The 12,963-nt window shown below is 38.7% G+C and overlaps 1 protein-coding gene across 1 annotated transcript; it reads left to right on the top strand.

The window, feature by feature from the left end:
• Nucleotides 1-4,642: 4,642 nt before the first annotated feature.
• Nucleotides 4,643-11,037, top strand: CD59 (CD59 molecule (CD59 blood group)). The gene is made up of 4 exons (XM_070931193.1): nucleotides 4,643-4,750; nucleotides 7,316-7,398; nucleotides 8,186-8,281; nucleotides 10,505-11,037. Exons 2-4 carry the CDS (start codon nucleotides 7,335-7,337, stop codon nucleotides 10,711-10,713), a joined length of 369 nt encoding a protein of 122 aa, XP_070787294.1. The 5' UTR covers nucleotides 4,643-4,750; nucleotides 7,316-7,334; the 3' UTR covers nucleotides 10,714-11,037.
• Nucleotides 11,038-12,963: the final 1,926 nt, after the last annotated feature.

The following is a 12,963-nucleotide window of genomic DNA, read 5'->3' as shown; positions in this document are numbered from 1 at the left end:
TCAATAAGCACATCTAGAAATTTTAACATAGCCATTTTCAACCTAATGTCTTGCAAAGGTTTTGGGCTTCCAGTCTTTTAATTGTTACGCTGGTTCAGGGGTGGGTTCTACTTACCTTTACTACCGGTTCGCAACAGGGCTATGCATGCTTGCCTCGCTCGCTCTTCTGCGCATGCGCAGAAGCGTTCTGATGATGTCGGGGTCGGTGGGCAGAGCCTCCCACCGGTTTTACTACCGGTTCTATAGAACCGGGGGCAACCCACCACTGTGCTGGTTGACAATTATATGAATTGATCAAACCCAATTAGAGGTATCAAGATGAATAGCACCTTATTCTACAATTTCTAGGCTTTATATCCTATATGGTTATGCACATTTTATAATATTAAACATGTAAAAGAGGAAATTTCTTTAGAGCCAGCAGTGAGGGGTTTTTTTTTTAGATGATAAAAAGACTTCTAATTTTACTGTGCTTTCCCTCAGGAGAAAACTGTGACTAACTGGAAATAGATGTGACCTCTATCAGTGCCCTGATTAATTATGGAACCTACATCAGGCCAATATCATTACTTTAAAAACGGTTTCCTTTATATCTGTCAGGCACGAACAACCCACATCTATAGAGTTCAAGCTAATTACTTTATGTTCTGCCTATAACACATGAATATCCCCCGTCTTGTAAATAATTATATAACGCCCCAAGGAACTTAGGAGAGAGATTGGCCCTAGACTTTTTGTAGTTGCTCAGGGTCTCCAGTCTAGCTCCACACTTGATCCCTCCTCTACCAGAATGGATGCTTCAGTATCTGGATTCTGGATATTGTGGAAATTATCCACTAAAACTCATTTTGAAATTATTTATTTCGTAGTCATATAGGAATCTCTTGAGAGGTCCTTGGTGCTTGCTTGTTTTCTTGCAGACATTTCATAAATATAAATAAGGATGGAAAGAGGAATCTTTTCCCATCCTTATTTATAGCCTAATTTTAAGGCAAAAAATTATGTTAACACTTAATTTTTGGTGTAAATTTAAACTTTCCCAATTGTTACACATAAAATTAGTTTATCATGCTGATTTTATCAAAATAAGAGAAATCACATTTGAACAGAGCTATAGTTATATGGGTATATTGAAATACAGATCCTATATATTTGGAAGAAAATCCCCATTGAATACAGGATTACAGCCTTAATTCCATTCTGATCCTGGCCCTTGCAGGATTTGGATATGAACTTTGTAATCACTTGCATGTCCTATAATATTTTTCACTGTTGTCTCTGTTGATCATTTTAATCTGAAATCACCAAGGAGCTACCAGTCCTAATTATACTACAGCTTTAAGGATGTATATGAAACTAAGGAGACAGTGACTAAATATTCACCATTGTAATTTATTCTTAATTTTTCTGAATGGCTCAATCAATCATTTTGTGCTCATCCATTCCATCCATTCATACGATTTAGCAGAATATTCTTCTCCAGGAGAGCATTCCTTCAGAATGTTGCACATCCCCCCTCCCCCCACGTCAAATTTTTATCTGGTTCTTCTGTTATCATTGTTCATTAGAGGATAATATGTAACTATCACCAACCTATGAATTACTTTCACACTATTCAAAACAGCCTCAATGACATCAATTTTGACTTTCTGACATACATTTTAGGCCTTTGTTTATAGCTAGACATTCATTTCTAACTATGCATTCATGTATTCATTAAATCTATTTTACAAGTTGAAATCTATTACATCTTTCCTTTTTCTTTGAGACTTTTGTAGTCCCATGATAATTTTTTTATCCTGAGACAAGAGGAACATATGTCAATAACAGATTGGATGTCTCCCACAACATTTGCCCCATAGTATTTCACCCTCAGAATATAGCTGAGTTACTTTTTGGGTAACGATTGAGAGAAAACAAGAAGGCTATAGGAATGGATATTTTACAGGAAGATATTTTATGAGAAGAGTCCTCCACTCCTCTATCCGCAATAAAATACCTTATGCCACCAGACTCCAAATTTTGGGCTTAGACAACTTAGAACTACACTGACTTCAGTCTGACCTAAGGATAGTACATAAAATTATCTGCCACAATGTCCTTCCTGTCAATGAATACTTCAGCTTCAACCACAACAATACACGAGCAAATAATAGATACAAACTCAAGGTAAACCGTTCCAAACTCGATTGCAGAAAATATGACTTCAGTAACAGAGTGGTCAATGCCTGGAATGCACTACCTGACTCTGTAGTTTCTTCCCCAAACCCCCAAACTTCAACCTTAAACTGTCTACTGTTGACCTCACCCCATTCCTAAGAAGTCTGTAAGGGGCGTGCATAAGTGCACCAGCGTGCCTACCGTCCCTGTCCTAATATTCCTTTTTACTTACTCTTTTCATGTATTCAAATTATGTTTATACTTTTATACTTTTAATGGATGAGCTGAACTGAGATGATTGACAAAAGTAGGAAAGGTGGATAAGGATGGAAAAAAAGAAAAAGAAAAGACACAATATTACATGTGCTTGTTAAATATGGAACAATAAAAGAGAAAGAAAAATATTTTCTGCAGACACTTCTCCCCACTCTGGATTTTAAAAAGTCCAATGGGACTTACCAATGGGAATATCAATTTCATAAAAGACTTGCAGTCTTTCATCAGGTCAGTATTCACCTTATCAAACAAACAAATCAGAACAAAACAAAAACCTTCCTGGATTACATCCTGCTTTCCCCAGCAATTAAAGGAGAAATCTGGTGCTAATGGCCATATGGAAGGAGCAAAATATGTTTGTATAAATTCAGTGGGATCTGATGTATAAGATCACTCTTTTAATGGTACTGAAAGTATGGAGTTAGAAACATGAGTGAGAATTCAAGATTCTCATGGAAACTATCAAAATGTTTTTAAGAAAAAAAAATTAATTAGAAAGGAGATTCTAGCAAGGACCAAATTAGTGCTCACTGATTTTTTTTGGGGTGGTGGTGGTGGAATCCATGAAAAAGAGATATTAAAACTGTTGGAGAAAAATCTGTTAACACGGAAACTCTGTCCCATGCTATTTCAAGACTTACAAATTTCCTCTCAACCTTCTTAAGTGAGGTTCATTTTGCCTATTCATGCATAGGACTTCAGTCAGCAAAAAAATTGTGACAGGTTTGCAAAACCAGGTCAAGAACACATGGACATGTTCAGTAAGATTGCACGTGAAGACCCTGATACAAGGGAAACAGGCTGTATTTATAACATAAGCAATAACGAAATACAAGATTTTTAATATATTTGGTTACAAATTGATTATAAAAAGACAAGAGTTTAAATAGACCAGAGTGAGCTTAATGTGTGAATATAGAAAATAGCTTTACCTATGAAACACCAAAGGGTGTTGGCTGTGTGTTTCCAGTTTGATAGGCTACATTGTGTTTGACTACTTTATAGTTCAGAAGGCATTGGGTCAACACTGCCAATGATTAATTTGGAAAAACTGGTTAAATCATGGATTATTGTGCCATGAAAACCAGGCACAATTCAAGAAAATTGAAATGCAGTTTATTTGTTGGTAGTAGAAATTATCAAATTACCAAGGGAAAAAAGAATATAGTTCTCATTGCTTACAGTTTTGCATAATAGTACTATTCTTTCATACCACAATATCTATTTATCAATTAACTAGTTTACATTCTTTCTCCCAGTTTGTATGGTCTTTTAAATGACATCGATGATTTCTGGCATGAGAAGGTTCCAAGATAGAAAATGAAAATACAGGATGGTAAATGTATTTTTTGCCACTTAAAAACTCTCCTCTAATAAAGTTTTTATGTGTTTAAAGTTTCATGCAGTTATATGTTGTAGCATTTGAAATATAGGTGTTCCTACTTAAAGCAGCATTGGAAATTGACATTTTTCAAAATCAAAATTCACATTACTTGTATGCAGAATAAAGGATCTTGAATAAAAAATTGGTGGTGTATTGGCTCATCTGTGTTTAGATAGATCTTCTAATACTGCTCCGGATCAGACTCCGAAGCACATATAGATAAAATAAGTCACCTTAAGAATGTAGCCCGAGCCTGCTACATATTCTGAGCGCGTCCTAAAATCTGTAGTTTATCATAGTTAAGTTTTGGGCGCGGCCGGTGGAGCAATATAGCATACGTATCACGGGATAGCTTCCGTCATCAGGAATTGGAGATTGCCAGGTACCCTGAGAGAGGGTCTCGTAAAAGAGCGAGCATTTTGGATTCCCGTTCCTATTGCTATATTGTAACTGTCATACATACATACATACATACATACATACATACATAGATACATACATACATACACCGCCACCCCTGGAATAAAATGGTTAAAATGTATTGAAATATGCCGTTTCCCTCCCCCTCCTCTCTGATATTCCTATTATTACGGTAAGCATTACTCTCCTCAATTTTTGTGATTAATCTCCCAAATATGGCTCAACCCTGTAGTTGAAAGCCAAGAAATAGTTCTTTATTCTGCGATCTCCATGATCACGCAGCCAATCAGGATCGGGAAATCTGCAAACTAGCCAGTGAAAATCAACGTGAGGTTGGCTCCGCCTCGGCCGAGTTTTTTTTTTTTTATATATATATATATATATATATTGCTTTGCCGAGTTGAGAGCGCCAGACGTGAGCTGAGAAGCTTCGGCGGAGTCGGGCGTGTTTTTCCTGTGACGCGGCATTGAGTCTTAGTCTCGTCTCGTCTGGCCGTCTCCGTTTGCCTGGTAAGTATTGGCTGGTTTCTCCCGTTTGAAAACGAGGCCTCTGGCAGGGCCTGGGCGCTTGAGTTTGATTGCTCAAATGCTCCTTTGCAACCCGCTAGCGGCCGGATTGCTAGCTTGAGTCAGCCGCACGCAGGTCGTTTGTCGTGGGGGGCGGCGTAGCGTGGAGTTTTGACCCTAGCTATCCTCGGGTTTTAGCTTGGATTTAACGCGGGACTGGAATGCCAAGGAGGCACAAAAGAAAAGGCGAACGAGTGGGAGGCAAAGAAAAAAAAAAGATTAAAAATAAATAGCGGTTTAGTCCTGCCTGGTTGCTTTCCTCTCTCTCTCTCTCCCTCCCACTCTCCTCGGGGTAAGCATTTTTCCTTCTTTCCAGCTCGTTCCCTGCGCTTAATGTAAATGGAAAGTTAGGCGAAAGCGGGTGGCCGCCTTCAAGCCAACGCTGTGAAAGGTAGAAGCCGGGCAAGCATTTTGGACTCGGTTGCCAAAAAAAAAAAAAAGTTATTAATGGACGTGCGAAACTGACAGCTGCACTTCAACTCTTTTGGAGCGGCTCACCTTTTTGGAGACGGCGCCTTGTCGCTGCCAGCAGCCTTGTTGCTCCACTCAAAAGGCGCGGCCGTCCCACCACAGGAACAAGATAGCACGCCTCTGACAGATGGAAACTTGGTGGAGCCCTAAGTTATGTAAAAGCGTGAAGGCTTCTTTCCTATATTGCACCACAGGGTCTGTCAAAGGTGGACTGCAAAACAGGATCTTCGATGAACACCTACGCACACGCCCGCAGACAAACACACCCGCAGGCATGAGTTATTTGCAAAAATAATAAAAGGCAGGATACACCTAAATAAAGTGTGCTTTTTCATTACCTGCAAGCAAGGCTTAAAAAATGAAAAATCCGAATTAAATGAACTCCTCCTTTGCAAAAATTAGAAAAATTGGCTATCGGATACAGCTTTAAACATTTTCCTCCTCCATTTCTCAAAAGTAAAACTTCTGTTTATTAAATTCATAAGCCGGCCATCGCACCGTCAGATGACCTTACATTTAAAATCTTGAGACAATAAATAGTGCCACTAAACATAACAAAAATGGCTAAGGGAAAGGGAAAGATACAAACAAAAGTGGAGGCAGAATGTTTTCCCAACCAATTAACTACTTCCAGGATGACACGCCCCATCCCTGGCTCCAGGCCAATTGGCAGAGCCAGGTTTTAAGGCCTTTTGGGAACCTTCACCGAATGAGGCCTAAACTGTTGTTCCTTTAGTTTATGCTTAAATCTGAATTTGGTGCTACAGCATAGACATAATGTACTTTTAACTACTTTCGTGTGACTTTTTAATGAAGTATAGCAGTTGGCAACTAGATTGCCAGCTTCATACCTTTGCCACATATAGAGCACTTACTTTTAATTTGTTAAGGATGTGCATAGAGAGGATTGAAAATATGGCTAAAAGGACTTAATACATCCACAAAAACAGTGGTGAGAATTTTTAAGAAAAAGCGGAGTATGACGCAATATATGGGTGTGGTAGAAAAAGGATTGAAATGTATGGAAATATATAGTTAATAGTACTGATGATGACTAGTTTTAGCTGTTTTCTCTTGTTTTTCTTGCTCCTTTTTTTCATTTTGCATTATACTGTTTACCGCCAATAGGAATGAGGTGACTTTGTGCACTTTAATTGCCATTTCTACTGTTGTGCTCAAGAAATGCTTGCACTCATTTGGGATTTTGATGCGTTATGAGACAAAAGTCCCATGTGATAATGCATAAAAATCAATTTAAATGATACAGTTAATGGTGAGAGATTTCCAGCAAGAGTGTATTTTAGAAACAATGAAATGGAGTAGTGGGTTTAGTACATAAACATTTTTCTTCATATTGTGATAAATTCCAATTATTTGACACACAAGAGTGCTTTCAAATTTAGTAATACTTTTTTAGTGGTTTCACTTTAGAGGCCAGTAATTTAACAGATCTTTTCTTCAGAGTCAGGGTCATTGCCTTTCATGAATATTCTGTCATGTGCCTGGAAAATTTTTTATTCCTATTTAGCACTCATAAAAGTTTTATATAAGGCTGGCATAATGACATAAGACCGTGATTGCAAACCTGTGGCACGCAGCGCCCTCTCTGTGGGCATCTGAGCCATTGCCCCAGTACAGCTCTGCTGCGCATGCGTGTGTGCCTCCCATCAGCCAGCTGGTCTTCGGATCTCTGGGGCGGGGCACATGCGTGGGAGGTGGGGTGCGTGTGGGGGAAATACATGCATGCACGGGGGTGGGGCCACGTGCAGGGGATGTGCATGCATGTGAGGGCCTGCATGCAGGGGGGGCAGGAGGCATGCAGGGGGTGGGCGCAAGTGTGGGCGGGAATATGCGCAGGGCTGTGGACGTATTGCATTTTCACGCTTTGGGCACTTGGTCAGGGAAAGGTTAGCCATCACTGACAAAGGCTATAAAAAGTTGAGGCTTAGGATACAAATATTGTTGTTCAGTTTAGATTATTGTGTTTATTTTACGTTTAGAACATCTGATAGGACAACTTATTTTTTTATTATGTAGGTTGGATAGAAGAAACAAGATGAAATCCCTTTTGGTCACTGCTGTCATTACTACCTTTGTTCTGGCTTTGTTCCTCCATTCAGGTAAGCAAGTGAACTCCACAGTAGCAATGCAGGGACCAGAAGAATAGAACAGGGAGACAAAGGTGGCTCATTATTCAAAGGGCTGACTGAGTTTTAGTTTGATGGTTTGGAATTATACAGATAATATAATAATGATAGAAAAAAAATATCCCTTTGAATGACAGATTCTTGGTTTGAATTGTATGAAACTGTCTTTTATAACCAGTCAAATTGTTGGAGTAATCCTAGTGATCCAGTTTCAAGGGAATTCCTTAACATATTTTTTTGTGTGTGTGTCTTTGAGTCAGTTTTGACTCCTGGAAACGATATAGTTTCCCTGCCAAGATTTTTGGAAATCTGAAATCTTGTCAGGAGCTAGTCGTGAAACTCTGAATGATGATGCAATAGTTGTAAATACATGGATTGTTCGCAAAGCTGTTTTTTTTAGCCATGGTGGCACGATAGTTAAGAGTGTAGTACTGCAGGCTACTTCTGCTGACTGGCAGTTCAGCATTTTGGCAGTTCAAATCTCACCAGGCTCAAGGTTGACTCAACCTTCCATCCTTCTGAGGTGGATAAAATGAAGGACCCAGATTGTTGGCAATATGCTGACTCTGTAAACCGCTTAGAGAGGACTGTAAATCACTGTAAAGCGGTATATACTATAAATCTATTGCTATTAACATTGTTAAAACTTTGAACTGTTGCTAAACAAAACAGTAAGAAAGGACTACTTATAATGTTTTCTAACAGGGATTCTGTTTCAGAAGGGAACATTGTGTTTAGTTTCTTTTTCCCCTTTATTTAGGAAATGCTTTAGTGTGCTACAATTGTGATTTTGCGAACTGTGACAAAAATACAACCTGCACAGGTGATAAAGATACTTGCTTAATAGTATATCATGGTGAGTATTACTTTATCTCTTTTATATTTAATTTCTGAAGAAATATAAAAATTCATTAATCTGATATTTAGACTGATTTTAATTATTCTGAGCAGTTTAATGTGCACACAATGAAGTCAGCAATAAAATGTCAATATACCGTGTCATCTGGAGGGAACAACAATCAAACACTGCCCACCCCCACTGTTCATGTGTGCCTTTGAGTCTTTTTTTTTTTTTTTACTTCTGGTGACTGCCTGGACAAATCCCTGCAGTTTTCTGGACAAAGTTTTTTGGAAGTAGTTTGCCATTGCCTCCTTTGCAGGGCTGAAAAAGAATGATTGGCCTGAGGTAGGACTAGAATTCAGTCTCCTGTTTCTAGCCTGATGCCTTCATCACTAAATTAAACTGGCTCTCTTTCCCACTTGCAGAGATAAAACCAAACAAAAACACTTCCCACCACCACATTACCTCTAGGATGGGGAAGATCTATATTTCTAGTACTCTTTTAAAAAGTACTGATAACACTGTAAGGTGCAGATCAAACAAATCTCCAGGGAGAATATTGCAGAATGAAAATGCCACAGAGACTTCTTACATTTTCTTGAGAAGAAAATGTGATTGGAAAAAAAATAGGGTTGTCCGGAACCAACCAAATACCAAGGCAAGCAGGGAAATGGAGGAGAATTGATGCTGAAAATCTTATGTCTTGGAAGAATAGTTAATAGTTTTGGAAAGTTAATAGTGGGCTAAACAGAGTTGTACTCCCACATGTTTTCCTTGGAAAAGCAGTTCTTTAATAGAAGCCAGCAGCTCTGCAAACCCCTAAAAGAGTCAAGCAGGTAGGCTTATGTGAAATTCTAGGGGCTTGAATTTCAAATTGAAATTTCAAAAGTGAGAAAACTGACCTGTATTTCCAATAATGCACATGCTCATTTTCGAATGAAATCTTACAGAATTTTAGTCACTCTATAGCACAATAGCAGAGTTGGAAGAAACCTTGGAGGTCTTCTAATCCAACCTCCTGCTCAAGCAATTTCCTTCTCCCCCACAATTTGGGATTATGTCATTTTGTGAATTCAGCTGAAAATGACAATAGCTACTCTTCCTCTGGTATTCTTTGTTTTCAACATTATTTTCAACAGTTAGAATTATGCAACTGTGGTTCTATTTGTACTAAAGTACAAATATTATTTTCCCTGAAAATAAGACCTAATCTTATTTTCTTTTGGGCCCCCAAAATAAGCACCAGGTCTTATTTTCAGAGGATGTCTTACCCGCTCACCTTAGGATCACCGCAGCCATGCCTCCTACACCCGGATACCTGTCACGCCGTTGCCCTTTTGCATCACACCAGTGCTGCTGCTTGTGGAAGTATGCTGCATGGCTTGTTCCAGTGCTGCCGCTTGCGGCAGGAGGCCATGTGGTGTGGTGTGGTGTGGTGTGCTGTTGCGCGAGCGGCAACACCAGCATGACAAACCACGCAGCATCCGGCCGCAGAAGTCAAGCAGGAGCGCAACAGGTGTCGGGCATGGGAGACGTGGTTGTGGCGGTCCTAAGATAAGCAGGTGTAGGGCAGCTCCACCCTGCCCTAGCTTGATTTTAACACATGCGCCTCACTCCACCTTGTACAACCAGGTGGTGAGCAGGGCTTAGCTAGGGCTTATTTTTGGGGTAGGGATTATATGCGGTGTAGATATGAAAATCAGGCTAGGGCTTGTTTTCGGAGTAGGTTGTATTTTCACGGAAACACTACTAAATTCTTGTTTTACTAAAACACTTAATTATTCAAACTATGACTTAAAGTTTTCTAATGAGTGGCTAAGGCATCATTGCTTATTTTACTTTCTCCTTTTTTGGTGGGAAAAAAAACATTTATTTTTTTCTGTCTTATTTGGCCTAATAAATAGGCCAAATATTTATATTTAGGATAGAAGGGGAATAAAACAGAGATGGTAAAATCTCCCAATTAAATAAGATTGATTTTTTTTTTTTACTAAGGATTTGGGCCAATTCAAAATCTTTACAGCAACTTTTAAAAACTTTTTTGGGATTTTATATAGAAAAGTGGGGTACAAATAGTCTTACAATATCATTTAAGGTATTTTTAATTTAACAACTGATTAAAAAGACTGAAATTATTGAAAAGACTATTTTCCACCTATATGCAGAGAAAACTTTTTTTTAATTATGTAGGATAGAACCTAACTTTATAATCTTTGGGTTTTTTTTTTTCTTTTTAAGGTGTAAAAAATTCATCTCGCTGCTGGAAGTATTCTGACTGCAATGTAGACTTTATTTCAAATTCGTTCGGAACAAAAAACTTCAGATACAGGTGCTGCCAATGGAATTTGTGTAACAATGCTCCAAATGTAGTAACTAGCAAAATAGTTCTCAGTGGGACTTTCTTGCTGACAGTTGTTCATATGTTAAAGTCTTTAGTCTGGAACTGAAACGGGGCCTTGTTTTTCAGTTTAAAAAGATACAGACCACTGATATCTTTTGAGAAAGTGTTCCTGCTGGAGAAGATTACATTATTAAGATACAGTATTAAGTAGATAAAATTTGTTTGCTCTACTGCACTTTTCATATTTTTCCTTACATTATTTAATTTCTATTGGAAACTTACATTTAATCTGTAAGACATTCATATTAGGCAAATGTGGATGTATAAAGACTTGCTTTTGTTCAGAACATGTTTTGAATCTCATAAAATTGCCAACTACATTTTAACTTGCAAGCAATTGTTGCAATAAAAGTGCTATTGTATATTTTAAGTCTGGATTTTTTTTTGTTTGTTTGTTTACCTTGAGGCTCTTTTTGATAGCACAGCTGAAGCTTCTCCAGTAAGCTAAACCATTCTAGTCGTAACAGTGCATGACACACCATCTCCTTGCCGCTTTCGTGGGTGGTTCCTTATCAACACAAGGAATATAATGGAAGGGTTCCTGCAAGGGTTAGGGCAGAGGTCAGCAACCTGCGGCTCTTGAGCCGCATGTGACTTTTTCATCCCTCTACTGCGACACCCTGTCACTCAAAATATGTGTAACAACCGCCAATGTGCAACACCCAACGGCACACAATTTACTGAGCTTTTCAATGCCTGGTAGGCCAACCATGGATAAATCCAAGAAAAGAAAAGTTTCAGAAGAAAACAGAACGTTTAATTCAACTACATAAGCTAGTTTTGTGGCCGTCAGGCACGGGAAGGGTTTTGTGGCTTCCGGTGTTTTCTGTGGAAAATGGGTCCAAATGGCTCTTTGAGTGTTTAAGGTTGCAGACCCCTGGGTTAGGGTTAGGGTTAGGGTTAAGTGCTGAAAAAGTACTTTTGGGACAACCATGACCTGGATGACTGAGAATCTCTGCAGACTTCCTTTATCAACGTTTAGTGGCTTGACTATGATTAAATGAACTGTCCAAATCCATTCCAATATAGCACTTTGAATCCTATTTATTTAGCACTTATTAGGTACAGTCACTCCTAGTGGGAAATGATACTTTTTGTTTGGACAACATGCTTAAACTTAGAAAAGCCGCAGCTTAGTATTAAAAACTGTGGGACTAGAAGCAGTGAGAAAATATGTGTTAATTTGCCTGTTGGGTGGGCCTCCCAGTGTGGGTGCATTGTACTGGAGTTGGTTGAGTGAGAGACAGAGAATACCTCTGTGCTCTTGGTTCTTAACCTTCATTTAATTTTATGCTTTTATAGTTATTTATCACATTTTAAAATCGTCCATATCCAATAAGCCAAATGCTTATTGTATCGTATGACTGTCACTGGGTGTTGTGCCCTGTGATTCTTGACGAGTGTATCTTGTCTTTTTATGTACACTGAGAGCATATGCATCAAAGACAAATTCCTTGTGTGTCCAATCACATTTGGCCAATAAAGAATTCTATTCCTATTCCCATTCCATTCCATTCCATTCTTCACACAGACTCTGGGCGGTGTGTAATAAATACTAAAACATGAAAACAGTATATAAAAGTTAAAAATTTAACAATCAGGCAAAGGTGATTAAAAACTTAAAAATTAACAGGCAAGGAGAGTGCTAACAAGCCCCACAGCTGTATGCTCCTATGGGCTCCCCACAATAGCCACTAAACTATGATTTCATTCCTTTCTGGAAGGCCAGGAGAGCAAGCGGCCTGCTTCAGTTCTGATGATGGGGAAGGGGAGAGAATTTTCCACAGGGTAGCACAATGGCAGAGCAGCTCTCTTCCTGGATCCTGTCTATCAGAATTCTTTAACTGGCATGGTCCATGACATACCTATTTATGCTTTAATGCCATTGGAAGCCACCGGGAGTCGTTCTGGATAGTGAAATGGGTGGCACATTAATTGGATGGATGGATGGTCCTGATTATCATCAAATGCATTCTTTTGTCCTAACTTGGCTACATAACTATGTGGGTGTTTTTGAATATTCCTCCATATGGAATGGACAAGGGGGCATTATTTGAGCAGCCATAATCACTAGTAATCTTGGTATTTTTCATTCTCTCTGCTGCTATTTACTGGTCATCCAAATTTTGTAGCCCTGAAAGAAGAAATGTTCTACATTTAAATTAATCTGTCATAAAATCCAATCCAATTCAATGCTTCTACATAACTTAGTTTGGAAAGAGGTTTAAAGAAACAGAGTACTTGACATATGACCATAAGAGCAGTTTTTTTCAATGTTATTGGACTTGATATTGAT

The sequence above is a fragment of the Pituophis catenifer genome, unplaced genomic scaffold, assembly GCF_029215685.1.
Source record: "Pituophis catenifer annectens isolate HBS135680 unplaced genomic scaffold, rPitCat1.0.hap2 SCAF_1, whole genome shotgun sequence".
Taxonomy (NCBI): domain Eukaryota; kingdom Metazoa; phylum Chordata; class Lepidosauria; order Squamata; family Colubridae; genus Pituophis; species Pituophis catenifer.
Note: the sequence above shows the minus strand (reverse complement) of the source record. Positions and strands in the feature narration are given on the sequence as shown.

Coding starts and splice junctions, on each gene's coding strand:
- CD59 (XM_070931193.1), top strand. CDS start 7,335: ATGAAATCCCTTTTGGTCACTGCTGTCATTACTACCTTTGTTCTGGCT. Junction 7,399..8,185: donor GGCTTTGTTCCTCCATTCAG/GTAAGCAAGTGA, acceptor CCCTTTATTTAG/GAAATGCTTTAGTGTGCTAC. Junction 8,282..10,504: donor TTGCTTAATAGTATATCATG/GTGAGTATTACT, acceptor TTTCTTTTTAAG/GTGTAAAAAATTCATCTCGC.